Genomic DNA, 26,439 nt, shown 5'->3' on the forward strand with positions numbered 1-26,439 from the left:
TAGATCGGTGCCAGAGAGACACAATAGAGTGATCGGTTACTGTCTTGGAGCATACACACATTACATGGGGGTAAAAGTCTGGGGGACAAGCAGAGCAGAAGTGTGGGTCCAAGGAGAAAACAGAACGATACAGCTGTTGTAAGAGTTAAACAAGAGTGGTTCACATCCTTTTTAAATGAATGATGGAGGTTTTTGACTCTTCTGATATTTACACTTCATCGTGTATATTTAAACGTGTTCTGTAACCATCTGTTTCGCAAATGCCAGCGTTTACAACACACTGGAAAGCCTATCTTTTGTGACTGTTGAAACTTACGATGAAAATTTTGAATGTCAACTGAAAAATGGGTGAAAGGGAATCCAGTTTTTTTTGGTTTGAATTATTCTCTAAGCTACAAGAGAAAATTTTGAAATCCACTGTTACGGGAGACCCGGGTTTCTTGATATAAGACAGGATGGTTTTTCACTCGCCTTTCTCTGAGCTTCAGTTAATAAGCAGCCTGGCTCTGGGGGCCACGTGGGACCAAGTGTCCCCTTGCCTACTGAGTGTTTTTAAGCTTGAGCAACCTTTGGACCCCTTTTAAAGGGAAATATGGTACGGATCCCTATTGTTGGCTTACACTGTTTTTTCTATAGCATTGTTACTTACAAACGTTAAACTCCATTGTAACTCCTTAGCCCTCGGGCCACCCTCTTCAAGGAGAGTTTCCCTTCTGATGCACCCCTCAAGGCTCCAGCTTCTTCCTCCCCCTCCCTCTTGTAGCACTTAACCACACTGTGCTTGTTCTCCTTTAGTTTTAAATTTGTTATCAAAGTCATATATACATAGAGCTAGAAATCAAATCATTCCCAAACGTTGGGAATAAATCACAGCAATCCTTAACCCCTTCTTGCCCCTTCTTGCACACTAGTTCTGCTGCCTGGAGGCAACCACTTTGAACTCTTTCAGCCGTGGCCTCTGGCCATTGCCTTCACATTACTATGTAATAGTAACATGTGACATGTCCTTGATTTATCCATTTTAGATGGTATCTACAATCCGTTATGATGGATCACTATTTTAAATTAAATCACATGTTTCAGACGATGTGGATATTACTCATTTGGTTTCAAACACTCCATCAGTTCAGTCATCCGTCTTTTATCTTGCCCTAGTGACCCGCCATCTTGGGTATTCTGGGGAGTCCCCCTTTCTCAGTCTTATCCCTCTGAATTCTCCGTCTTCCTGTTTCAGGTTGGCCCTGCTTCTCTTCTGTCTCTCTGAAATTTCTCCTCACGCTTCTCCTGGGTGACATCCACCCTTTCCTGGATCTCACTTCTTTGTCTTTCTTGGTTTACTCTGTCATCTTTCCAGAGCATAAAGTCCACCCACTTCCTATGAGAGAATATATGGAGGGTAGAGATTCTGAGTCCTGTCACATGCCTGAAAATCTGTTTTGCCTCATATCTGAGTGAGGTTAACAGGGAGCCAAGTTCCAGATTGAATCCATTTCTCTCAGGATTTAGAAGGCACTGACTTCCTCCATCTTCAGCATCCAATGTTGAGAAGTTTGATGCCAAGCTTTTTTTTTTTTCTCCTTGGAGAATTTTTGGGAACATTCTTTTATCTCTGTTGTCGGTAGCAACGTACCTTGGTGTGGATCTCTTCCCTTTGTTTTGCTGGTTACTCAGTCAGCTCTTGCAATCTGTGTCCCAGTTCTAGAAAATGCTCAGTAACTTTTTCCTGTCCATTTTCTCTGTTCTCTCATTCTGAAAGTTCTCTTAGTCAGATGCTGGGCCTTCTGGAATAAACTTCCATGCCTCTTATCTTTTTTTTTTTTTTTTCATATTTTCCCTCTGCCTTAGCATTTGTATGAATTTATTCGATGTTACCTACCAAACCCCATGTTAAATATTTTCATTTTGGCTGCATTCTATGTTTTAAATTTTCAAGAGTTTATTCTTAACCCCTAATTGGTACCATTTTATAGCTCTTTACCCTTGTTTTAAAGCTGCAGTGTTTTCTTGCTTCTAAAAATATTATTTGGGGCTATTTTTAAATGTTCCCTCTTCTCTGATTAGTTCCATTTCCTCTGGTTTCATTTTTGTGGTTGTTTACTTGGGTCTTCTTCACATTACAGGTTCTCCTCATGTGTTTGAGGATCCTCGGGTGTCCAGTATTCAAGACTCTAAAAGGCTGATTGGAAGCTCTAGAATTTCATGATGGTTCCTCAGAAGAAACTAACCCTGACGACACCTTGATCTTGAACTTCTAGCCTCAATGAGTGTGAGACAGTAAATTTCTGTTGGGTAAGCCCCCTGGTTTGTGGTACTTTGTTGTATCATCACTAGGAAACTAATACAATGACCATACATTATAATTTTAAATATATACATTCTGTCATATCTGTGTTATATTAAATATATGCACTACAATATATTGTTTAGCATTAGAAGGGGGAGGTTTCACATGTACTCATTCTACCACTTTGACCAGAAGTCTATCACATGACCTGGTTCACTTGTCTGTGCACTTATTATGCACTCTTTGGGCCCCGGGGTTTTGCTGAATTCCCCCTTGTAACTACAATGCCTGGTCTCTAAAAAATGTTCAGTAAATGTTTTGTGGATAAATAACTGAGGGATATGCAGACTGAGAATAAATAATTAATTAGGCTAAGAAACTGAGGGACTGACCAATAACATGTATGGTTATTCTGCGAAGGCTTCTAGAAAGAGGTAAAAAATACTAAACAATTGGCTCTGATACGTATTTTCATAATTTTGTTTTCTAATTTAATGCACTAGTAAACAATCTCTTGCCCAAAGATTTACCATATTAACTAGGCTATCCCTTCTCTCCCCAGATGGGCCATCCTAGAGTTAGGCTTATGTCATAACCCAGATCTTTTGGATGCCCTCACAGCTGTTCTGTTCTTCCATGAACTCTTATTTATTCATGCAGTAATGAATTCTTTCAACAGGTAGTTGTGAAGCAATGAGTCACAGATATTTGTTGAGCACAAACTATGTGCCAGGAATTATCTGGTCACAGGATTTGGCTGTGAACAAGAGAGACAGCTTCCCTCTCACAGACCTTGAAAAGAGTAACAAATGATTATGTTTAGAAGGCTTCAGTGACAAGATTATTTAACACATGAAGACTGTACCTCTGGGGAAGAACAGACTTACTCCTTAGGTGTGATCAGAAAGTATGATTTTGTGACTTTTGTCTAGAGCTTACTGGCACCTGTAAGGGACAGATCCATCTCTGAGTTGCCGTGTTACATTATTGCAAGATGGAGCAGAAAGCTCATGAGATTTGGAGTCTGAAAAACTCAGGATGAATGGAGGAGCCAGTCCTGGGTCTTGTCTGGGCCTCAGGGTAGGAGCAATCTTACCTATAAGGGTAGGAGCAATCTTACCTCATGGATAATCAGGGGAATTTCATGAGGAAATACCTTTATATGACCATTTTTCTGGGTCACTACACAATTCTTAAACCAGATATGGAAAAGGTCTGTTATTGGATATGAGATTAGACTTCCTTGGGAAAGCTTATTGAGAGGTCTGAAAACTGTACTAGGTTTCTGAAAACACAGCCTTGAGAAATGATTTGTCTGCATGGAAAGCAGTTTCTCACTTATCCTGTGTCCAACCAGGCCTTCATCACAAATGTCTCTGCTCAGTTCTGTGACCAAGGAGGAGGTCACCACAAAACTGTGGTCTCAGTGGCTAGGGCTTTGTGGTCTAGGCCTGGGGTCTTTCACTCAGATTATCTAGTGCTTGGTGTCTTAGAATCATGTGTAACTGTTTACCTTGGGTGCTTGGAATTTGTAAGTGGCCTACTTGGGTCTAGAGCGAGTTTTGTTTTGAGGTGCAGCTAATGAGGAGGGGGCTGACAATGGCATGAATACTGGACACTCCTGCGGGCCTGTTACTTGTAATGCCTCAGGGATAGTCCTGACCTTTATCACATACCTTCTCCTGCTCATTCAGCCCTGGCCTAAGGCTGGAGTGAGGACATTGAGGAAAGTGCCAGCAGCAATAAAAAGAGGGACACTCAGGGTGGTGTTCACACCAGTGATGATGTCATGCTTTATTAAAATGCTTACACATTTTCTAGGATATGCCAGAGCAATCTGTTTTATTTTTCTGCTTGGTTCCAGGTATGTAGGAACAGAAGACTAATCTTTGCCAGGTTGTAAAGACATGTGCATAAATAGCTCTTCCCTCTAGCCTTGGGCTTAAATATTAAAGATGATAACCCTTACTATTGTTAGAAACTGCGAGTAAAAGAAAATTTTCATTGTGTGTACTCAAGCAAAATGACTTCATCAATTTCTCCTTGACTTACACAAAGGGAATTCGAAGTTAAAGTTCATGCTTTAGAAGGCATTATGTAGGAGACTTTCTTTTCTCTCACATTGCACATCAAACTGACTTTTTATTCAACTGTGAGTGATATTGGGATAATTAAGATAAGCCTCTGAAACACTGTATGAAGACAAACAGAAATTCCACTTACATAATTAAAAGAGAAATTTGCACAGTGTTTATTGTCAACGAAAGCCTTACACAATCCTGTGTCATTACAAGTAAATTAATGGCAGGTATTATGTCTATATGGCACTTTCAATTCACCCATTTCCCATAATACAGAATAAATTGGTTCATCTTAACAGAACAAAACAAAAAACAAAGGGAGCTTAATTGCAAGTGTCCTCTTTTAGGAATGATATCCTTTTAGTTGCAACTTGTAGTAAAATTAGAGGGTGCTGGGCTTGTTTTGTTTTTTTTCCTGCTTCTTTAAAGATTATTTAAGGTTTCAACTCTGATGAATCTGAGCCTTACTATATCTGGGTGGCACGGGAAGGACTTGGGAGTTGGGGAGTGAGTGTTGAAAAAAGGCAGCACGGAATGCAGGATTGAATTGGTCAAAAAAGACAGTAATACCAGTGTATATAGGATGATAATGCCTTAAGGCCTTCCTATTCAAATACAGACCAGAGCATCTACATCACTTAGGGGGCTTATTAGCAAAGTAGATTCTCAGACCTATTGAATCAGAATCTGCATTTTAACAAAATTCCCATTAACTTGTGAGAAGCACTGCTTTATGGAATATTTGAGATCAGCTAATTCAAGTATTTTATTGGAAAAGGAATGGACTGGGGTGCCTGACTGGCTCAGTCGGTGGAGTATGTGACTCTTGATCTCGGGGCTGTGAGTTTGAGCCCCACACTGGGATTACTTAAAAATAAAATACTTTTAAAAATCACAGAAAACCTCCTAAAAAAAAAAAAAAGGAATGAACTGATCCAAGGTCACTAACTGCAACATGACCACTTACTGTTGCTAATAATATCCTCTGGTGATCTGTTTAATGTCTGTGGCACTTTGAAATTCCTATTGTTAATAATCCTTTTAAAATTTCTATTACTATTTGTGTTTCTTTTTTTTTTTTCTTGGTTAATACTGCTATATTTTCCCCCCAAAAAACAACTTTTGGTTTTGTTGATCCTCTCTAATACATATTTTCTATTTCATTAATTTCTGCTTTTCACTTTATAACCTTTCTCCTTTCTTTGGGCTTATGCTGCTATTTTTTTTTCTTCCCCTCATTGTAAAGTTGGCTCTTTGGTTTATTAAGTTTCAGATCTTGTTCTTTTCTAATATAAACATTCAAGGCTATAAAACTGTTCTCTAGGTACCACTGTAGCCGCATTTGACACATTTTGATGAATAATGTTTAATTACTGTTTAGTTCTGAATATTTTCTAACTTCAATTTTAATTTTGTTTTTAGTATGTGAACAATTTTTAAGTGTTTTATGTGTGTTTCCAAACCCATGGGGCTTTTAGTTATCTTTTTTTATTTCTAATTTGTATTTAAGATTATGGTCTATGTGTCAGTCCTTTAAAATATTTATCAAATAGGTGTGTTAAAATTTCTCAGAGAGATGGCGAATTTAGCAATATCTCCCATAGAGCCATAGAGAGATCCCTCTCTCTCTCTCTGTGTATATATATATATATACACACGCATATATTTTAGGTTCTGTTATTAGTTGCATTCAAATTTATAATTGTTACATATTTCTGAAAAATTGGACTTTTTACCATTCGTTATCTTATGACCTTCATCTCTAGTAAAGCTTTCCATCTTAAAGTTTACTTATTCTGATGTTAATATTACTACTTGATTTATCTTTTGGTAAATTATTTTTCTTAGTATGTGATTTTTTTTTATCCTTTGACTTTAATCTTCCTTACTCTTATGTTTAAGGAGTATCTCTTTTAAACAGCATATATCTGAACTTTATTTTTTGTCCCGTCTGATAATCTTCGTCTTTTCATCGGACTATTTAGTTCTTTTATATTTATAGTGATTACTGATATATTTGGATCTCTGTGCTATTTATTTGTTCTACTATCTTCTTGGTTTTGGCCTTTTACTTTTAAAAATGTTTTTCTTCTTTTTATCATTTCATTTCTCCCTTTTCCATTTATTTGTAAATTATGTGCAATAGGTCTTTGGTGGTTACTCTAGTGTTAGCATGCATACTCAACAAAACTTAGTAACTTTGAGGTCCTATTAAGAAATGTAGAAAGCTTAAATTCCAGTCATGTGCGTCCCTATTTGTATGCTATTATTGCCTATTATTATTATTAGCCTTTTCCCCACAAATTAGATATTATTATCAATCAACAGGAATCATTTGTCTGTGGATGGGTACAGTGTGGAGAAGGTATAGAAACGATGAAGAAATTATAGGCATAAGGAAAGGGGCTAGCTGAGACTTATTAAGGGCTTTGAACTTTATCTTAAAACTAGGAAGCCCCGAAGGGTCATCAAGTGTCCATATGCTCACATTTGATTTTGAGAAAGCTTACTGCGGAATATGAAGAATGCAAAATGGAGACCTGAAGAAGAAAACCAATGGGTGCTCTTGTAGTAATCCCTGGGATGAATTAGAATTAGCAAGGTGGCATCAGGATGGAGAGAGTGACAACGTCTAGAAACCCCCCGGCTGCCCAATCCACTGGATTTCATGAGTGGCCGGATCCGGTGGGTGAATGGGAAGGGGAAGCCAGGGATTTCACAAGATTTCGGGTAGAAATCATGAAATATGGTGGGAAGATGAAGAGTTGAGTAGATAGGTCTCTCCTTAGGCTTGTGATGGAAACTGGAAGATTTATATGTCTCTGTAGAGACTCTATGAAGCCCTTTCAGAAACGGCAGCTCCCTTCGGAAGACCTGTATCTTCAGAACCCTAGGCGCCAAAGCAAAATCCCTTGCTCAGAGACGGCCTTGGCCTCCAGGCAGAGATCGGGCGAGGGCTGGCGAATGGTTTCTGCGTTTGCTCCCTGCCTCAGCTTCGGCACGCTCGGACCGCTGCACCTCCTTCTGTGACCACCCGCGGCTTTTCGAGGCGGCGACGGACCTCACCCAGCGGGCGCTGGGGTGCACCGCGTCTGCGCAGAGCGCGGGCGGGGCTCCAGGCGCGGGCGGGGCTCCAGGCGTCGGCGGCGTCGGCAGCGTCGGCAGAGCGGCGAGGACGCGCCCGGTGCGCGCTCCCTGCGCGCGGCCCCGCCCCCGCCCCCGAGGCCGCCTGCGCGGTAGCCTCCCGGGCTGCCGCCGCGCTCTCCGCGAGCGCAGGCGTTGTTGGTCTTTCTTTACGAAAACGCACGTCCTGGAAGGAGGAGAGACTGCGGCAGAACTGAGTTCTGTTAGACGCAGTCATCGGAGGTTTTGCAATGCACCGAGAGCCGTAAGTACCAGGATATTCACTGAAGTTTGTCGGCGTCCTGAAAAGGCTGAGAGTTCTCAGTGCCAAATAGGGGAATGGACGGGATGTGGAACGCTACCGCGGATGGCACCGATGAGTTGTCTTCAGTTCTGTCAGGCTCAACACGTTTTCAGACAAATCCTTGTCAGCTTCCTTGAGGTATCAGTGACCCAAAAAAAAAAAAAAAAAAAGCAAGCCATGTACTTGAGGAGTACCGTGTGCTGGTGTAATACGGTACAAATTGTAAAGTGATTACCACATGAAGCTCATGCACGTCTATTACCTCGCCAGTTGCCATTCTTTTGGTGTGGGGAGCACGCTTGAAACCCACTCTGGTAGCACATTTGAAATATACAGTACAGGGCGCCTGGGTGGCTCAGTTGGTTGGGCGACTGCCTTCAGCTCAGGTCATGATCCCGGGGTCCTGGGATCGAGCCCCGCATCGGGCTCCCTGCTCAGCGGGAAGCCTGCTTCTCCCACTCCCCCTGCTTGTGTTCCCTCTCTCGCTGTGTCTCTCTCTGTCAAATAAATAAATAAAATCTAAAAAAAAAAAAAAAAATATATATATATATATATATACATACAGTACAGTCTTAGCAGCAGTCGCCAGCGCTGCATTAAATCCCCTGGAGCTTATCGACCTCATAGCCAAACGTCCACCCAAAGACCAGCTTCCCCCCGCCTCACCCGACCCCCAGCTCCTAGGCCTCCATTCCTCTCCCAGCATTTCTGAGTTCCAATTTTTATGGATGAATAATATTCCATTATAGATAGGTCGTATTTCCTGTATCCTTTCATCCGTTGGTGGGCATACAGACTTCTACTCGTCCTTGGCTACTCTGTATAATGCCGCAGAGAACACGGGAGTGCAGAGATCTCGTAGACACTGATTTCATTTCCTTTGGATATTTACCCAGAAGTAGTATTGCTGAAGCATATGGTAGGATCGGTTTTTAATTTTTTGAGGAACTTCCATACTGTTTTTCGTAAAGGCTGTACCAATTTATACTCCCATCAACAAAGCACAACTTTCCCCTTGTCTCCATGTCCTTGCCAATACTTCTGACACCACTGTTTTACAGTAACAACTATTTTGCGATACCCCCCCTTTGTTGACCCAAAATTAAATTAATAGGTAATATATTTACCCAAGTGCATAATTTTTTAAAGTGAAGAATAATTGACATATAATGTATTAGTTTTAGGTGTACAACATAATGATTTGATATTTTTATATATTGCAAAATGATTACCACAGTAACTACTTAACATTCATCACCTTACATACTTTCAAAACAAATTCTTCTCTTGTGATGAGAACTTTCAGATCTACCTTCTTAGCAACTTTCAGATATGCACTACAGTATTATTATTATTTTTGCAATACCGTATTATTAACTATAGTCACCATGCTGTACACCACTTCCCCATGAATTTTTTATTTTATAACTGGAAGCTTGTACCTTTTCACCACCAAGTGCATGATTTTTTTTTAAAAAAAAATGGATATAATGGCCTGACTATAATATAAACAAGTTAAATAGAATAAAATCTTAAGTGTTTTTTACCCTTTTTGTGTCCAGCCAGGAAAACAGACCACTCTCAGTATTTCAAACAGAAGTAAATTAATCTAGGGAATTGGTTATAAAGGTTTGGGAAGGGCTGCGAGAGCATATAGAGGAAGGTAGGGTTATGCAGGATTAATAACTACAGGGACTCACTACTCCGTAGAGCTGGAGAAACAAAAGGGGAAAATGATGTCACCCAGAGCCTCCGATCGCAAGGTCACTGTGGCTGCCACCATGCATACCACACCATGCACACCGCACAACCCAGAAGACGGGGGAAATGGTGTCTCCCTGATTGCTTCCATCCCCCAGTGCCTCCCATTGGCAGACCCTCAGAGAAGCCAGATGGGAAGGAATCTGGAAGCTGTAACTTGGAGGTTTCTAGCCCCATAGGTGGAGAGCAGGTTCTGAGGGGGTGTACAGAGCCAACAGATAATAGTTTCAATTTGCAAATTTTAGGTACAACTACATTTGAAGATATAATGAAGAAGCCAGATGCTTGAATATGCATTTGAATAAGTGGGGATTTAATAGAAGACAAAGTTCCATTAAATGTTACAGACACTCTGTGTATCTGACTTTTGGGAAGAAAAGGCTGAATAAGTGTATTCCCAGGTATGTATAATCACTATGAATGCAATGACTACCATACGGATAGATCCAGGTGGTCGTAGCGGTGACTCCAATGTTATGGGTGCCTTTGCCATTGCCGATGAGATTTCCAAATGGTTGAGTTGACAATTCATGGTAAAAAGTGTAAACAGAACAAAACTCATGAGTTGCATTGTTATAAAATTCAGGGTACACTAAAATCATGCCAAAAAGCTTTGTGTTTATATGTCAAATGGAGTTAGGTCTTGAGCTGAAATCATTATGAACAGGGTTTTTCTGGGTTTTTTTTTTTCCACCTGAATGAATATCCATCAGGACATTCCAAATTTCAGCTGGACTAAGCATTGCAGAAAATCCAATTTCCTGGTCTCTCCCCTTCTAAGTGCCCATTGCATATCTCCCACCTCTTCCTCTGACTCCCCATTATTGTAACAACTAAAAATGCCTTTGCAGATTTTCAGCCCTCTCCTGAGCAGCAGTACTGCTCTTAAGACCACAGATGTAGTTGTATATTTTTGATATGGAAATATGAGATAGTTAATAGAAATTAGGTTATAGAATGGCATTATAGTATAGTATTATACAGTTGCTTTTCGTTATTTTAGGCAGTATTTATACATGCATAGGAGAAATGGATTGGCATGTATAAACCAAAGTGTTAACAGTGGTTATCCCTGTTGTTGGAATTTGAGGAATAATTTTTTTTTTATTTAAAATGCATTCAAGGTAAAAAAAAAAAAAGGAAGAAGAAGAAGATGGTGATGTCCGTCAGGCACATCAGTGAGGATCCTTCTTGGCTCATAGGATCAGTCAGACCCCCTACATCTGTCAGTGGGGACTGGCCCAAGTACCTGGTGTAAGCACTTGCTCAGACAAACTCTGGAGATATGCCACCTCCTTCCTGCACACAAACCATTCTTTGGTGCTCACCGTTCCTTAGGAATGGTGAACAGAGCGTTTCCTTCCTTCTGTTGGTTCAAAGTGTGTCATGCTAATTTTTGGCTTCATAGCACAGCATTTTCTTTAAGAATAGGAGCCCCCTGAACTCACTGTCATGCCTGCACCATAAATCTCAGGCAGAAATCCCCAAACTAAGAGACTGGGTCCCAAGCTTGGAAAACCATTTCCCATCCATGGACCAAAATGGAGGCATCAGCAAGATACAACAAGTTCAGTGGGTTGCAAGCTAGATGCTGTGGCAGGCCTGGCACTGTGGGCCCTGCCAAGAAAACCAAGGAGGGATGATTGGATAGGAGTGCCCCTGTGTTGGCAGGTCCCAGAATTTTCCAGATGATTGCCCACTGGGATTTAACCTAACACACTGTCTCCAATCCAAGCTGCCAGCCTCCAAGACCTCTGTCCTGCCCCGGGCCTTGTGTGTGGATCACCAGGCAGGGTGTGGGTGTACCTGACACACACACGTCTCCCAGACCTGAATGCCTGGGCCAAGACAAGGGATAGTTTCCAGATGTGGGCCTCACATCTGGGCCAGCCATCAGGAGGCTGCTTATTTGAACAAAGACTGTAAGTACTCAAAGAGCCCCGAGGTCCAGAGAAGGCTGCCAAGAGCTGGCGAGCAGATGAGTGTAGAACAGACCTTAATTTATGGTTCCAGGAGAGGAAGAAAGCCGTGCTTTGTGGTCCTGCATTGATACGTGTGAAGCAAGGTATTCCGCTCCTTCAGGATAGGCAACGGCTTCATTCACGGGATTAAAATCAGGGGCTTAGATTCTAGGATGAGCAGAATTCTGGACTGAGTGTGGACTTCCATTTTCAGTGTCCCACCTCGACCTTGCCCCCCTTTCAGCATCATCTCATAACTTACATTCTGTGGAAACATGTTGGGAATAGAAGACCTTACGATTTTATAGCTCAGTGGGCCTTTTTAGCTCATTGTCCTCACCAGACACACACTTCCTTTTATACATACCTGTCCCTGTGCCTTGAGCATTTTCCCCACTTGATAGGAGGAACTGAGATGAATCGATCTGTTTGCAGTCATCTTTGGAGGAGGTGATCGAGATTAGTGCAACTTGGAGCAGATTTGTACCCTCCTACAAAGTGGAGAAGTGCACTCCTCTGGCTGAATTGTGTTGGGCTAAATTGTGTATGTCCCCCTCATTCATATGTTGAAGCCCTAACCCCCAGTACCTCAGAATGTGACTGTATTTGGAGACAGGGGCTCTAAAGAGGCCATTAAATTAAAATGAGGTCGGTAGGAGGGGCTCTAATCCCATATGATGTGTCCTCATAAGAAGAGATTGTGCCCAGACACATGCAGAGGGAAGACTATGCAAGGACACAGGGAGAAGGCGGCCATCTCTACAAGAGAAAGGCCTCAGAAAGAACCCACCCTGATGACCCCTGGATCTCAGACTTCCAGCCTCCAGGAATGTGAGAGAATCAGTTTCGGTTAAGTCAGCCATCTGTGGTACTTTGTTATGGCAGCTGGAACGAACTAAGATTTTGGCGGGGGGTGGGGAGGGGGGTGGACTGAGCTGCCCAGTTCAGTGGGAGACCAAGGACCAGGCTGGCAGTGAGGCTGGGCAGCACCACGAGGAGCCCTGGGTGCAGGTGTGAGCCCCAGGAGGTTTGTAGTTTATTTTCCAGTTGGTGCTTTTATTATCCTCACACTGTCAGGACGGTTCTGTTAAGTGTCACTGCCTGGCCTCTGCTTTGTGTGGGACATTGAGAAGGTGTGGGACATTGAGAGGGGCCCAGAGGGCAGTTATGCCACGGGGCCTCAAGTCCAGACTCAGGAAGGGGCCAGAGCGTGCCCACTGGCAGGGGCATCATCCTTAGGGCCTCAGAAATAGTTGGTGGGTCTTTTGAGAACAAGTTTCCTTCAGTGATGCTGGCGCAAACTATTACCACTTGGATTGCAGGTAGAATATAAATGCTTCTAGCCATGCTCACTCTAGGGAAGTTATTTAACCCCCCTGGTCCTGGTTTTGGGCTGTGAAATAGGGATAAGCGTCCCTTCATAGAGCATTATAAGGATTAAATGAGACAGCATATGGAAAGGCCATAGAAGTATGTTGCACTTTCTCTTTTTCACCAAGTGTTTCTTGAGTACCTACTATGTGCCAGATACCATCTTATGCTTTGAGCATATAATAGAAAATAAGAGAAAAAATGTCCCTGTCCCACAGAACTTACATTGTAGAGAGGGAGCAACTATAAAGGAAATGGACGTGAAAAGTGATTCTAGAAGGAAAAGGGGTCCACTGGGTCAAAGGCTGCTGCAATGTCAAGGTAAGCAGAGGAAAGTACCCATGCGCAGGTGCTTGCATTTCATTCAGCAGACCCCAGTGAGGTGGAAGGCAGAGCTGAGCCCTGGACTAAGGAGACATTGCAAAGGCTGATGCTTCCTGGAGAAAGGGCTGGAAAAATCTGCTTGTTGGCTCAGGGAAATAATTAGGAAGCTTATTTATGCCCAGGATCCTGAGTGAAGAAAAAAAAAAACTGTTTAAAAATAAAATGAGTTTGGCGGCTCCTCAAAATGTTAAACACAGAATTGCCATATGACCCAGCAACCCCACTCTCAGGTGTAGACTTCAAAACACTGAAAGCAGGGTCTCAGGCTGATCCCTGTACAATGTTCACAGCAGCTCTGTTCACAACAGCCCAAAGGTGGGAACAGCCCATCGGCAGATGACTGAATCAACTACCTGTGGTAGATGCAGACATTAGTGAACCTTAACACGGAATGGAATTCTGATACATGCTTAATGGGGATGAACCTGGAAAACACCATGCTAAGCAGCATGAACTAACACAAAAGGGCAAATACTGCATGACTGCACTTACATGAGCAATGCAGAGTCGTCCAGTGCCCAGGAATAGAAAGTAGAACAGGGGTTATCAGGGGCTGGGGGCAGGTGGGGCGTTACTGTTTACTGGGTACAGAGTTTCTGTTTGGGATGATGAAAAGTTCTGGAAATGGACAGTGGCCATGGTTAATGCTGCTAGATCGTGCGCTTTAGAATAAAAAAAAAAATGGTAAATTTTATGTTCTGTATATTTTACCACGATAAAAAAGAAAGAAAGTTATTTGCTCCAGGTCATAGAGCTAGGGGAGCTGAGCGCTGAGCCTGGCACCCGGGGGCCCTCTCTCTCTCAGGAGAGTGCGTGCTGCTCACCGAGGCCGGAAGTTACGGTGGCAGCAGGACCACCTGCGAGGGGAAGACAGCAAGCACCTCTCCTCCTCCAGTTTCTCGCTCAGCCCTGTTTCTTGCGTCTGTGTTTCTTGCGACTGCCTCTCTTGTCTTCCCTTTAAATCGTATTTGCTAGCACTTGGTGGGCTTTGAGGAGTAATTAACTCAGGCCGCGCTGTGCGCTGGCACGTGCCCTGGGGCCAGGCTGCGGGGACTCAGATCTCAGCTCTGCCACTCACTGGGGGGTACTCTGGGGCAAGTTTCTTAGGCTCTCTACCCTTGTTTTCCCACCTGTGAGAAGCGGGTAAGAGCAGAGGGGTGGTTGTGGACACAAAGTGAAGTCGCACATGGGATGTGCCTGGAGCAGCGGCAGGTACCGGGCGGCGGGGCGGGTGTTTTCCTTGTCAGGACACCACCGGGGCTGCGGGGGCTGCCTTAAGAGGGAGGGTCTGTGGCCCGCATTCAGGCTCGCTGAACTCTTCGAAGCCTTTTGCCGGATTCTTAAAGCCTCGGGACTCTTCTCGAGACCGTCAGAGCCAGGAAGAAAGAAACGTTGCCCATGCACATCCTTACCTCCTCGGCGGCTTGGAATGATCTCTCCGTTTCTGTAGGAAGTCGTTTATAAATGACTGGGTCGTGATGAGTGCAGTCTAAGATCACTGCAAGTGTGCCCCCGAGGTTCCGCGCTCCTAAGCTAAGCGGGTCTCCTTTCATCCAGCAGTGCTGCCCCCTGCGGGCAGTCCGCACACTGCAGCCCAGGTCACACACGAGCCCGCAGGGGGGCTGGGGAGGCGTGCGGAGGCCTGATGGTATTAGGTTTCCCTTGACATAAGCCCACTCCTGATTCTGTTCTCTCTAAATGGATTTGTGAGACACTTACAGCGCTCCTGTTCCCATGAAATGAGGCTTAACAAAAAGAAAAGAAAAAGGCAGCCAGCTTCTGATAACCCAAGGAGACACAGCCCCCATGTGTGACTCGGGGCAGGTCGTGGGTGTCGGTCAGCAAATGGGCTCCTAGAGGCCTAGGATGTGCTCGCTCTCCTGAAGAATATCCTATTTCCACACTTTTTGAACCAATGACTCAAAATCCAGAGGCACAAACAGTGAGACTAATATGTTCTATTTTTTTTTTTTTTTTTTTAATTTGACAGAGAACACAGCGAGAGGGGGAACACAGCAGGGGGAGTAGGAGAGGGAGAAGCAGGCTTCCCACTGAGCAGGGAGCCCGATGCGGGGCTCGATCCCAGGACCCTGGGATCATGACCTGAGCCGAAGGCAGACGCTTAACGACTGAGCCACCCAGGTGCCCCTGTTCTATGTTTTTAAAACCTTTTGCTCACAAAGCAAAAAACAACTACTCTACACTAAATTTTGGAATGAAGAATGGAAATGAAGAGTGGGAAAATAGTTTTATAACTCATATGACAAAAAAGACCTACTCTTCCTAATACATAAAGAGCTCCTAGAAATAGGAAGGAAGGAAAAGCAGAGGAGAGGAGAGGATGGACTAGAAAAAATTGGGGCCACATTCACAGAAGGCAACCCTGAAATACCATTTTCACCTACTGAATTGCAAAAATTCTCATGTTTAATACCACTCTCTGTTGGAAGGTCTGTGGAAGGACAGGCACCCCAGAAAAAATGTTACTGGGGATGTAACCTGGTATATCCATTATTACAAATTACAATATATCCAAAATTACAAATATATAGGGGCGCCTGGGTGGCTCAGTCATTTGAGCGGCCAACTCTTGATTTTGGCTTAGGTTGTGATCTCGGGGTCCTGGGATCAAGCCCCATGTCAGGCTCCACCCTCAGTGCACACAGTCTGCTTAAGATTCTCTCCCTCTCTCTCTGCCCCTTCGCCCTCTTCGCAGAGTCTCTCTCTCTCTCAAATAAATAAATCTTAATAAATAAATAAACAACACCCTCTCCCCCCAAATTACAAATATATAATTCCACTACTGAGAATTTATCCTATAGCTTCAGGCATGCACAGAGGACATTCATCGCATGGAGATTATTCATTGGAACACTGTTTTGCTGCCTCCCCGGGATGAGTGCTATGCTGTGAAAAAAACAGATGTGCCCTCAGTATTGACATGGGAAGAGCTCTACTATATTTTGTTAAGAAAAATAAGCAAGGTTCAGGACAGTGTATATAATCTACTACCTTTTTATCTAAAGGGGTGGAAGATAAGAATTTATATTTTTGTTTCCTTGGTTTTGCAAAACAAAACTGAATAGAAAAAAAATGCTTCACAAGGTTACCTGTGGAGCCCCTGGACTGACTGGGATAAAGCTTGGAGTTATCCATTCTCCTTTCAGACTTCCCACTCTCCTCTTTCTGTTTATTGATTGTTGAAAGGATGAAGGTGTTACCAATGTACACTTAAATAAATACATTCTTGGGGCGCCTGGGTGGCTCAGTTAAGCGTCTGCCTTCGGCTCAAGTCATGATCCCGGGGTCCTGGGCCATCGGGCTCCCATGTCGCGCTCCCTGTTCAAAGGGAGTCTGCTTCTCCCTCTCCTTCTGCCCCTCCCCCTGTCATGCTCTCTCTCTCTCTCTCAAATAAATAAATAAATAAAATCTTTAAAAATAAATATATTCTTATTTTGGGCAGGTAGGGAAGATTCTCCTATACTACAGCAAGAGAATAAATAGTCCAATATATCTGAGATTCAATGCAGTAATATGTATGGGCACAAAGATTTAACTGCAATGGTCCTGATCACATATTGTTTAAATGGGAAAATTCCAAACTCTTGGAATGTTAAATGTCCAACATCAGGGGATGATGACATATCCATAGGACAGTGATGCATCCATAGGACAGACTACTCAAAGCTAATTCAAATATCATGAAGTATATGTATTGACATGGAAAGCTGGCCATTTAGTATAGAGTGCGAAAGCAAGCAACATATTTGTATATATGATCTGATACAATATTTGTAAAATATATAAATACAGAAGTAAGTAAGGGCATCTGAGTGGCTCAGTCAGTTAAGTGCCCAGCATCCAACTCTTGGTTTTGGCTCAGGTCATGATCTCAGGGCTGTGGGATTCAGCCCTGAGTCGGGCTCTGCACTTAGTGGGGAGTCTCCTTCCCAACTCCCTCTCCCTCTGCCCCTCCCCCTGCTCATGCTCTCTCTCTCTCTCTCTCTCAAATAAATAAATAAATCCTTTACACACACACACACATGCATATACAGAGTAAACTCTGTAAGGTTAATATACCAAAATATCATCAGTGGTCATAGCTAGATAGTAGATCAGGATCCATTTTAATTTTTGTCTTTTACTTATCTGATTTTCTGATATTATGTATTAATAATATAGGTAAAGTTAATTAAAAATAATCCTCCAGCTGTATATATGAAAATATAGTTTTAAATAATGGGATCAGTAGCATATATCCTGTTATAGTACCTGGTTTTTCACCTCGAGCTCTCATCATCCTTATCTTTCCCTGACAACAAATACATTTCGGGGAAACCAAGTGGTGGGACTAAAATGATTTTATGTTTGTTTGTTTTCAGTTTTTTTCTCAGTTGGATCTTCTGATTTTTCTACTGTCAACTTTTATTATTTATGTAATTAGGAAATAATAAACACTTTTAAAAAGAAGTGCTTTTATCTAATAGGTGGTTTTGAAAGCTCTTTTTGCAGATTATTTTCACACAATGTATGCAAAACCTGGCAGAGCCATGATAACTGTATATGGAGAAACAGACTCGGGAGGTTTTGAGGTTTGCTAGGAGTTACCAAGCCAATAAAGTGAAGCTGTGTCTGGGCTGAGTTGTCTAACATGTGGTCCAGGGATGCTCATTCTCCCTGCCACACACATTCCCAGAATCCTCCTGGACCTCGGGAAGGCTTGGACTCAGTTCCTGCTCCACTAGAAAAGTGGACAAGGTCATCTACAGTGCCCAGTAAAAGTCCACAAAAGGAAAGGCTAACCAACAAGGGAAGCATCCCTGGGAAGACACTTGCTTGAGGGCCCCATACTGAATGGCAATGAAAGTCACAAGAATTCTCTTTCCACTTTTCCATGACTATGTTTACCACTTAATGTGGGAAGATTCACAAATATTTCTAGAGAAAATTATTTCCATTAAAATAAAAAAAATTAGATTTTCCCCATGTATAGATTTTTAAAAATTGTATTAAAGGGTAAACTTACTGAAGGTAAAACTATTTTTACCTCTGTATTTCAGTGCTTAGTTATCCCAAAGATACTCAGTAGATCTTGGATGGTTGTGATAAATGGATGGATGGATGGATGGATGATTGTTTGAGATGCACTAATTGGAAGCGGGAAGGAAGGAAGGAAAAGGGAGGGAGGAAGAAAAGAAGGAGAGAAAGAAGGAAGGGAGACTGCTTGGGTTGGTTGGATAGATGAAGGGAAGGTTGGTTAGGATGGAAGAAAAGATGGTTGATTGGCTGGCTGGGTGTGATGGAATAATGGGTGAAAGGATAGATTGATGGATGGAATGGATGGCTGAAGCTGGAGTTGATGTTAGAGTATAACAAACTCTCAAGTACTGTGGGCTGCTTCAGCTTAGGGACAGAGATGTTGCTGACATAATTTTCTTCTCTTCTGGGAAAGATGGAAATATCTCAGCTTTTTATGCCGTCTCATTAACAGCTGCCAAGACATATGTGGGGCTCTCAACTGTCATCCTTCCTCTTCACATCCGTAGGAGGGCAGAGAGAGTTAATAGGCTGAATTGAGGAGACACGAGAGTTAGCATCTTAATTTTACAGGTGGGGTAACTAACTGAACCCTTGCAAATAATGTCCAAGCTACTAGAGACCTTATAAAATACCAGGCATTTAAAAATAAAATTGTAAACCATAGAAATGAACAAAAGAAGAGAAAGAGGAGGGTCATTAAAGTCATTCAGTGGGCTGGGACAGGTCTCCCCACTGTGGTTACTGCGAAGGCTAAATTGCAGTGTGTAGTGCCATCTGCCCTGGTATTCTTCTGTCACTCCTGAGAGCTTTTTATTCCACTTTATTTTAGGAATGCCAGAAGGTGGGTTTCTAATTCTATTCCTCTCTAGTTCTTTTTATAGTACTCAGATCTGGGCGAATATCAGTACTATAAAAGTATGTCCTCTTTTTTTGTATTTTAAATCAGCCAGAAGTTTAATATCTTGAATTTCCTGCTTCCTTGGAATTCATCACCTGCTGTTTGCAGTGCCAGTTGCATCTGCATGGTTTTCTGAGCACAGGTCTGCCTGCCAGGCCATTAGCAAGGCCATGGACAGATCACACACTTGGGTGTTTTTAGATTCTGTCACTTTAATGCGAGTGAAGTGCTCCAGGCTGCCTGCAACCCCTCCCAGTGTTTGTGAGACAACTGAGCTGGAGGCAGGGGTCCATTTAGAAAGTGCCAGGAAGCCGCAGAAAGTTCTCAAGCACATTTGCCTATGAGGAGGACAGCGAGTCGTGGCCCTGAGTTTGTTGGGGTCTTTTTCTCTGTGCCTCTTAAAAAAGAAAAAAAAGTACATTCTCCTAAAGGCATTGACTAAGGTGCTATAGCAGGAGCTGCCTGAGCCCCACTCACACACTCATCTTTCCTGGTTCAATGCTGACAGGCTTGAATTCCAACTGCCAACACCACGTTTTTGTGTCCTGAGAACTTTCTCTTGACCCAGAGCCCCCCTTCGCCGCCTGTGCAGCAGGCCTGAGTGCTAGGGAACTGAAGCCTCGGGGAGCAGCCTCCCCAGCTCCCTTGCCCCAGGCGGGATGACTGTGACGTGTATGTTCTTCATTGGCTTCCAGAGTTTTCTGAGCACTTCACTTTTTTGTGTTTTAATTTCCGGTTTCTTCATCCAGGGAGATGAAATCCCATAGTCCCTTGCTAATTTCTGCAGTTTCATTTTCGTCTGTGTGGGGGTGCCTTTCTCTGTATTTATATTGCCCAGGAATCCCAACCACTGGATTCTGAAGAATTGTGTCTTCTGTTCGGAAAAAGAATCTCAGCCAGTGTCTCTTTGAGGATGCCACTCTCAGTCTTTCTAGTCTTGCCTGAAATTCCTGTTAAGGATATGACAGTTCTTGTTATTTAATCCTCCATGTCTCATAGACTTTCTTTAATATTCTCCATCTGCTGGCTCCTTCTTCCAATTTACAGACTCCTTTAGCTGTGTCCAAGTGCTGCTTAGCCCCATCTACTGAGTGTTTCATTGAAACGATCCCACTTTTCATTTCTAGAAGTTCTGTTTGGCTCTTCTTCAAATCCATTGGCTGTATTTATCCTCATTAGTTAGTCTCTCTTCTGTGGTTTTTGTTTTAAACATATTACCTTATGCACTCTACCTGAACATTTTGTTATCTGAAAGCTATGTTTAGCGTGGACATTGACTTTTACTCATGGTGACTGTGTCCTTTAGTGCTTAATAATTTTTTATTTTTATTGTAAGCTTGTCTTCCACCGGGATGATCTTGTTTTGTTCTGTCTCATTCTCTGTGGGAATCCTGTGCAGTTTGGAACACAAAAGTGTCCCTCCACAATTGTTTTATTTTTGCTATTGCCAAGTTCCTTGGGGATAGTCAAAGCAGCTAAAAAAGTCACCGCCTCTGTGTAGCCTGCTTGGATCCCTTTTCCTCAGCTGAGCCTTGGAACTTCTCTGCTTGCCTAGCTCCTTGTACACATCTCTGTGGCATCCCAGACAGCACTCTGTTTTGAGACCATGTATCTGTTTCCTCAATGACTCTAGAAGGCCCTCAACACTCATCAGGTCTAGCACAGAACTCATAAATGTTTGCTGAATGAATGAACTTGGAGAAATAAGTCCTCAGAGCCTCAGCTTCTTTGAATGGGAGGTTATCTTCTATCCTTATCTCATGGGATTTGGGGAGATCATAGACCTTCAAGGTCACAAGGTGCTTTAATTCAACCCATAAGATCACTGCATCAAATCTTTAAGTCCCTGCATAAGCTAATTAACTAAGGGGCCCTCACAAGCTGTGAAGCACGGACACAGGCACGTCACCGTGGTTCCCCACTGTCCCACTGCTACCCAGTCCTGGCCACTGGTTGACCATCCAGGATTATCTGCTTTCTTGGTGCTTGGTGAGCCAGGAATGGTTGCGATGGAAGATCCATCATGTAGTAACAGTTTCAGACTTTTCTGAGACCTAAACAAGGCTGTACTGAGGCTGATTGCCTCGGGCTTGTCTTGGACTTATAATCCTTCAAAATCCAATGGCAATAGCCAAGAAAGCAGCTGTGTCCACCCTAAATGCCCGCTGTCTGGTCCTCATTTTCCCAGGCTGCCTGAGCACGCTTTGAGAGTGCTGACCTTGACATCCCCCCCCCCCCAGCCCCCCCCCCCCCCCCCGCCCCGGGGCCGGTTTGTTCTCACTGCAAGGTCAGAGGCACAGCCTGAACTGTAGGTGTGGTTGAATTTTGACTTGAATTCCAGTTAAAGGTAGAGTTGCATTTGATACTCAACATTCTATACATGAAATATAAGCTACCTCAGAACAATGGAAATTCTTGATAATGGCAAAGCAAACCATTTTGGGTTTGTATTGTACCTTTTCTTTTCTACTCAAGCATTTTGTAGTGGGGAAAAAAGGACTGGGATTGCAGTGTTTTTTAGTGGTTCCAACTAGCTATCTTCCTCTGCCCCCTAGTGGCCTCATGACAAATTGTAAGACCCTTCATGTTTCTTCTCAATTTCCCTAGTTGCTTGTATTCTTACAGTTTTTGTTATTGTTCATGAAAAAGAAAGATTTTTCTTAAACTTACCACAACCTCAGAGTTCCCTATGCTAAAAATGAAATTAATGAAGTATAATTTTACTAGAAAACATGTGTGCAGTGAGAGGCATTGAGAACCTAGAATTTAGGAAGTGATTCTCTCTTATTCCCCTACAGGCTGCCTCCATGGCCATCTACCTTTGGTGTCAATACTTTCTGGGGCAGCTGTTTTCCACTCTGGGACCCCTTGTTTGACAGCTCCATTTGAACCAGCATGAAATGTTCACTCCCTCCCCAGCTGCATTCTAGAACCTAGAACCTCCCAAGTCAGACCTAAGCCTGCCTTCTGGTGTTTGTGGTGGGGTTATCTAGTTCCCACCCTGGACTCCTGTCCAGGCCAAGAACAGCACCTTCCTCATATGCCTTGGCTCCCAGCACCCACCTCCTCCTGCCTGTGCTCTCAACATAGCACTAGTATGGTGGAACCCCGAGACAATTGGATCCTAGACATGAACATGGTATTCACAGGGTGGTCGGACCAACACCAAGCATAGTTGTTTCTGGTGACGTACAGACCACGCAAACCATGTCTTTATTTATGCCACTAAGCCTGCGTTAGTTCCCTTACCAAACGCAGAATCTGATCAGCTCCTATTGAGCTAGCTGCCTCCCAGCACCCTCCGGTCATCTTCACATGTATAGTGGCCAAGGAAAGCTTTTCTCATTCTTCCCTCATAACAGTGGCTTCTTTGTTCAATATAGCCATGGTAACTTTATTTTTATCTCTGTTTTTTTGCCAGGACACTGGATCATAATCTGACAATAAGGAGAAATTCCAACCTGGAGGATTTGACCACAGAGGAAAGAACGTCCTGAGAGTTCTCTTTCAGAAAGAATGAAGGGATGTCCCCGGGGCCAAGAATCAAAAGTTATGTTCTTGACCTCCACCCTCTCTGGCTGTCATGCTCCTTGTCAGTGACATGGAATTTACTTCACCATGCTCTTGTAGTACTATAGGAAGGGGAGAGGGCTTTCCAGAGAAGAGAAAGCCTCCTCTCCTTCTAATCTTCAATGGATAGCTGAAAGATACTGTACAATTTCAGGAACTTTTCCCATAAAACCGCACTGACTTTCAGGAAATTAGCTCTCCTGTCACTAGCTAGTGGGAACCTCAGTTCACCACTCACTGGTGTGTAAGAAACACTATGTTTTTAATTTTCCCTAAATCCAGTTCTAAATCTCTGTTAGTTTCCTAGGGCTGCCATAATGAAGTGCCACAGACTGGGTGGCTTATACAATAGAAATGTCTCACAGTTCTGGAGTTCATAGTGTTCTCCCCATGTGCCTATTTCTGTGTCCAAATTTCCCTTCTTATAAGGACACAGTCATATAGGGCCCACCCTAGTGACTTCATTTTGACTTGTGACTTAACTTTTTTAACTTCATAACTTCATAAAGACTTCATTTCCAAATAAGATCACATTCTGTAATACTAGAGGTTAGGACTTCAAAATATCTTTTTTCGAGGGGACACAGTTCAACGCATAGCAATTTCCATCCTGCCAAGTTAGCAGGAAACCCAATCTTGACTAACATTAGCTCCCTCTCCACCATACCCACATACTCTCCAGCCCAGAACTGAGCTTCTGATGTTTTTGGCCAACCCTAAGCACCTGGGAGATCCCCGTCTTTCATCGTTCCTGCTTGCTACTGAGTGCCCAAGCTTGCATGGTGTCTCCGAGTCAGAAGCTAACCAGCCGTGCTCTGCTTGAAGGCCCAAAACTCTTTGTCATCACTGGCAATTCCAGTGTCCAGGGAGTCGGCTGGGCAACCTGGCACCCTCCATAGGCATCCTTTCTGAATACTGGCACTTCACCAGGGACCTGGGGTCTTGCTAGTCTTGACCCCATCAACCTCTTTCCTTGTACTTCTTAAAGCCCCTAAAGGTATCTCCTCAGGTGGTCCCAGAAGAAACAGAGCCATGACATTAAGCAGATTTATCTTCAGACCTTCCCTGAGGAGAGGTCACTCAGAGCCTTGCTTACTTACATGAAATGGAGAGAGGGGGAAAAACATTAGATGAATGACAAAGCTTGTATATCAGTGGATTGTCCTGCCATGCTTCTAACTGTATGCCCAACAAATAAGCCATAGGCCAATTCGCCAAGAGAAACCTAGCTGGCTGGGAACCTCAGCCCTGAACATGGTCTCCCACTTCTCTTCCACACTCAGTTCCTACTGATGCTTGCCTACCTGAGCAGGTGTTGCTGGGACCTGCAGGTGGCTAAGTGTGAGTGAGTTTTGCTGGGGTCTCCAAAGTCAGAGTCACCTACTGGGAATTGGACACAGAGGGCAGAGCTAGAACCAGAAAGGGACAGTTTAAGAAGAAGTTGAGGGGTCTGTAGTCTCTCCTGAAGAAGAAAAAAGTGACCGTATGCTTGGGCAGGGGCACTGTGGTATAAGAAATATATTTGGTCTTTGTCTCCAGTTCCTGTCACAGAGCTCCTAAAACCTGGGAATTTCCTGAGTTACAGGGATGGCTTTTGTTATAAAGAGCTCCTTCATAAAGAGCTTCTTGTGGTCTCACCTGAGTTTATGCTAATAAGGTAACTTAAAATGGAGTTCCTAGATAGCCTAAGGATGTTTTTGGTCCTAGAAAGACCGAGGAGGATGGGCTCCATCACCAGAAAAAACTAGTGGTTAGAGGGTTGGAACTTCCAGCCCCACCTACCAGCCACCCGGAAGGGTAGTAGGGCCTGGAGATTAAGCTCTGTAAAAACTCTTGATGGGAGAGATTTGATGAGCTTCCGGATTGGTGAACACCCAGAGAGGCCATGGGAGCTCTGCACCCCAGCCCCCATACCTTGCTCTGTGCATCTCCTCCATCTGGCTGTTCCCGAGTTTCATCCTTTATAATAAACCTGGTAAAAGAAGTGTCTCCCTGAGTTCTGTGAGCAGTTCTAGCAAATTATTCAATCTGAGGAGGAGGCTGTGGGAACCCCTGATTCATAGCTGGTCAGTCCGAGGCATGGGTGGCCTAGGACTTGAGACTGGTGTCTGAAGTGGGGCAGTCTTGAGACTGAGCCCTCAGATCTGTAGAATCTGACGCTAACTCCAGGTTGTCGGTCGTCAGACTTGAATTCAGTCGTAGGGCACTCATGTGGCATCCGGAGGGTTGGAAAAATCATTGGTATGGAAAAAACCTAGGCATGTGTTGTCAGAGTGTTCTGGGTAAAAATAGTCCAGGCTCACCCTGACCCCAAAAGGCCAAGAGGAGCAGACTGGTGGATTGAGGTATCCCTGTGCTTGAGATAGAATTGTGTGGAGGACAGAGAGGGTCCCTCTGGGGCCCCTAAGGCTCTGATGGCCCTTGTCACTTAGGTCCACAGGGACAGAGACTCCTTTTTTCTTTCACTGTCTGTGAGATTCCTGGCACTGAGGAAAGTCCACAGAGAATGGTAGCTCCATATGAGGCAGCCCAGCAGCTGACAGGATAGAAGGCAGAACCACACCACAAGAATACCTTGTAGGGACACAGCTCGGCTCAAGGAGGCCAAGAGCACCAAATCAGAAGTAGTAAGTGCCCTTAAGGACGGCTTGCAGCGCATTTGTACGTGTGTGTGCGCGCACACACGGAGCTTAACGCACATGCGTCTCAAAAGTTGAAAATGCAGCAGATGAATCAAAAGAAATTGTAGTCATTGTGAGATTGGAATTAGTGCCCTGGAAGATTAAGCGCAAGAACTGTCTCATTAACCAATTTGCTGGATTCAAAACACCCCAGATCTGTTGTATTTCTCTGTGCCCATAGGAGTAACTAGAAAATATATTTTTTTAACGGTGGCTTTTACAACTACGTCAAGAGAACATCAGATACCTGGGAAGAAATCTAACAAAGGATGTTCGAGGCTTCTGCAGTGAGAACTATAACACATCACTGAAAAAAATTAAAGGAGACCTGAGCAAATGGATGGATCTGCAAAGTTCATGGAAAGGAGACCTCAATATTGTTAAAATGTCATTTATTCGAAATTGTTTTATAGATCTGAAGTAATCTCAATTAAGATACCAAGATTTTTATGTAATTGGCAAGCTGATTCTAAACATTCATTGGGAAATCCTCCCCTTAAGAGTACATAAGAGTTTTAATTATTCCAAAATCTCATCAACCCTTGGCATTGTCTGTCTTTTGATTTTATCTTGTTTTATTTAATTTTATTTTATATTACAGGGATATTTATCATTTTGTATGGGAATTCCTAAGGGGAGTAAATCTGTGGTAAATCCCTCCAGGGGTGGATGGAGAGGGTACCCATCCTGAGTGCGCATTCTCTTTGTTTCTGCAGATGGACGATGGCGGAGTTCAGGGTGAGCTGTCCAAGAGACCGTGTGTCACACAGCAAGTGAGAGATTTGAGGTGAGGGATTGGGAGTCCTGAGTGGGTGAAAGGTGAGTGGCAGGGTATTGCCTTAACATGCCTTCCATTTCCCTGGGGCCTCTTCTGCCAAGAGATGCCACCACCCACTCAAAGTTCTCAAACCCAGAAAGTACTGATGACAGATGTTTCCATGAGTGATTCTCAGCTGGGTGAGTGTTGGTGTGGCAAGGGAT

The 26,439-nt window shown here is 43.4% G+C and overlaps 1 protein-coding gene and 1 long non-coding RNA gene across 2 annotated transcripts in view; both read left to right on the forward strand.

Moving 5' to 3' along the window:
- The window catches only part of BCL2 (BCL2 apoptosis regulator), a 233,161-nt gene extending 230,882 nt beyond the window's left edge, over window positions 1–2,279 (forward strand). Inside the window, exon 3 of the mRNA XM_034995683.1 lies at window positions 2,121–2,279. Coding sequence (XP_034851574.1) covers window positions 2,121–2,180 — 60 coding nt within the window. The 3' untranslated portion in view covers window positions 2,181–2,279. The remainder of the gene's footprint in view (window positions 1–2,120) is intronic.
- Window positions 2,280–7,594: 5,315 nt separating this feature from the next.
- LOC118004452 lies at window positions 7,595–25,762 on the forward strand. The gene is made up of 3 exons (XR_004677583.1): window positions 7,595–7,753; window positions 9,799–9,954; window positions 22,629–25,762. It is a non-coding gene; the product is annotated as an uncharacterized LOC118004452 (long non-coding RNA).
- The last annotated feature ends 677 nt before the right edge of the window (window positions 25,763–26,439 follow it).

This window comes from Mirounga leonina, unplaced genomic scaffold, assembly GCF_011800145.1.
Source record: "Mirounga leonina isolate KUSES-001 unplaced genomic scaffold, KU_Mleo_1.0 Mir_93, whole genome shotgun sequence".
NCBI lineage: Eukaryota > Metazoa > Chordata > Mammalia > Carnivora > Phocidae > Mirounga > Mirounga leonina.